At 40.5% G+C, this 2,601-nt stretch overlaps 1 protein-coding gene across 1 annotated transcript in view; it reads left to right on the forward strand.

The window, feature by feature from the left end:
* Positions 1-265: 265 nt before the first annotated feature.
* LOC101855789 overlaps positions 266-2,601 on the forward strand; it is a gene marked incomplete at its 5' end in the record, with an annotated part of 16,239 nt that continues 13,903 nt past the window's right edge. Inside the window, 2 exon segments of the mRNA XM_013082377.1 lie at positions 266-441; positions 1,612-1,726. Coding sequence (XP_012937831.1) covers positions 266-441; positions 1,612-1,726 — 291 coding nt within the window.

Below are 2,601 nucleotides of genomic sequence, written 5' to 3' on the forward strand. Positions count from 1 at the left end.
GTTTATATATATACTTTGTGTGTATACATGTATTTCTAGGCTTTCTCAGATCTGAGAAAGCCTAGATGTATATACATCTAACTGAAAACCTGGCAAAACTGAAGTAAATCCGGCGATCTCGCAGATATCGGTTTAAATGGACTCCGCTGTATTGATTTAAAAGGGCATTTCTCTAGTCTAAGGTCGAAGCGTCACTCCCAACTAAACTATTACCGTACACTCAGCCACCCTCTTCTTTCTGTTTTGTGCCTTTGTATCCACCCAGAGAGGCTACGTAGGCATGCCGCTCAGATACTCCTCCTGTCACGTCGTCGATTTCCTGTGGGAACTGGAGTTCATAATTAACGATATTGCGGCTTCTGTAGCTGACAAAGAGGAGGAACGGCGGACACAAGGCTGTCCAGCTGACCAGCTGGCAGAAAAACCTCAAACGAACGAAAGGTACAAAAGCCCGAATGACTAAATTATATGACATCTTCCGACACTTGATTATCCGGTATTATATTCCTGTGTGAAATCAAAATTTGGACTTATGCCCCATTTCCAATACATTTACAGCGAGGGAAAGAATCCTTTAAGTAACTCGTTTAAAATGAGTTAACACTCAAACCAAATCTATGTCATCAAAGGGTCATTTACTGTTTCATTCTACAACAGTTTTCTCAGCCCTATACGTGGACACAAATAAACAATATGAATGGGATAGACATATACTTTCTGTTTTTTAAATAAGCTTTTGTATTATTAGGCTATGGGTTCATGATACACAGATATCGCAAATATTGTCTTTATTTCATCAAATCAAGCTCGTTCACCTGTCGGTTTTATTCCTGATTCAGAAACATGGCATGGATCAGTAGTGGTAAAAAAAGGCGACAGCTCTCCCCGGTTACGCTGCTTTTCAAATATGTATTGCTATTTCTTTGAGCAACAACACTATGCAGCCACTGCTGCCAGTTTCACACTTTGACAGGAAGAAATCGATTTGTGCGTTGTATTTTCATAGACGTTTGTAGTTTAATAACGAAAAACAAAGTTTTACGCTCCGGTTTCATATCTGTTACATTCAAGGAAATGTTTCATTCAACCGGATATTGAAAGCAATTATAATTATTCAAGTATTCCAAGCAGCCTTTTTCTTGTTCGTACAGATGTCGTTCAAATTTTTGATCCCTTAAACCATAAACTCCACTGGGTTTAATGGACCCTATTTTCAATTACTCTAGCATTGCTGGGAGCAATAAGAATAATGTTAGCACCCACCAGAGGTAGACGTTTGACTTAAGTTTCTTTACACCAGGTTCTAATGAGTGGACAAATGGATGGAGAGCATGTGATAGTACAACAAAAAGTAAAAGACCTATTAAGTGACCCCCCCCCCTCCTACTGACCCATCCCTATTTCCAGAAGGGGAAACATACAATTTCAGCGGTTGCTTCGAAATTATAAGAGAAATCCTTATTGGATGCATGTGTTGTGTGTTCTTGGCGATAAGGCTAGCGATGGTTGATACTGAGACATCTAATAGTACCATAATCTAGAACCGAAGTATTGTCAAACTTCCTGGTATAGCATGTCAGTATGTTACGATTCATCCTTGTGTCCACACAGGCCCACATTCTACTCAGCACCACTTCAATACGCTGGGGAAAACAGCAGCCTAGTTCGTGCGTTCAGATCCCAGGAACCCCCCAAAATAGAAGGAATAACAGGAGAAAAATCTAGGGTAGGCAATGGGTGCTTGATCTCCACCTTTTGTTGTTGTTGTTATTCTTGTTGTTGTTGTTGCCATTGTCATCATTGCTGTTTTCTCGCATCTCATTTCAATCCTAACATGTCACCCCACGACGCGAGGCGCTTCTCTATAAATTGACAACTATGATTATTATCTTCCCGCGACCACTCATGGCACATGCAGATAGAAGGCATTAACATCCAGGATAAGGACTACTTTGTAATCAAGAAATTATCTTCGTTCTTTATGACTCATTTTCTGAAGGGTGGGAATAACATCGCCCATTTTCTGTACTGACATAGTTATATTTTATGAAAGTCCTTGAAAGGGAAAATGTGAGAACAAAGAAACCGAAAGAGGGCTATGAAGACGGAATGAGGTATAAAGATAAATAATACATTGTGCCAGAACTGCAAACGTATGGAAACCGATTGTTTTCATTCCTCCCGCCCCCCTTCCCTCTGTCAATCTGTTATCATATGTGTGTGTGTGTTTGCACCCGCCCCCCTCAATCTCTCTCTCTCTCTCTCTCTCTCTCTCTCTCTCTCTCTCTCTCTCTCTCTCTCTCTGCTTGCACGAGACCATGCGGAACGCTTTACCAGCTCATCTACGGGAGTCTACCCCTAAAGCAACATTTAAATCAGCACTTAAAACGCATTTGTTTCAGTCCAGTTTCAATCTGTAATTTCCGACATTCCCAATACTAACAAATATTATTATGTTCTCTCAGTATCTGTTATGTTCTCTCAGTTTCGTTTATTCATGCTTTTCTGTTCTGTAAGAATTTATGACTGTGAATTCATCAATGTGTGCGAGGGCGTCAGGGTAAGCTTTGTGGGATCGTCTGTACTCAAGGATGTACTGGA

Source organism: Aplysia californica, unplaced genomic scaffold (assembly GCF_000002075.1).
Source record: "Aplysia californica isolate F4 #8 unplaced genomic scaffold, AplCal3.0 scaffold00171, whole genome shotgun sequence".
In the NCBI taxonomy this organism is placed as follows: domain Eukaryota; kingdom Metazoa; phylum Mollusca; class Gastropoda; order Aplysiida; family Aplysiidae; genus Aplysia; species Aplysia californica.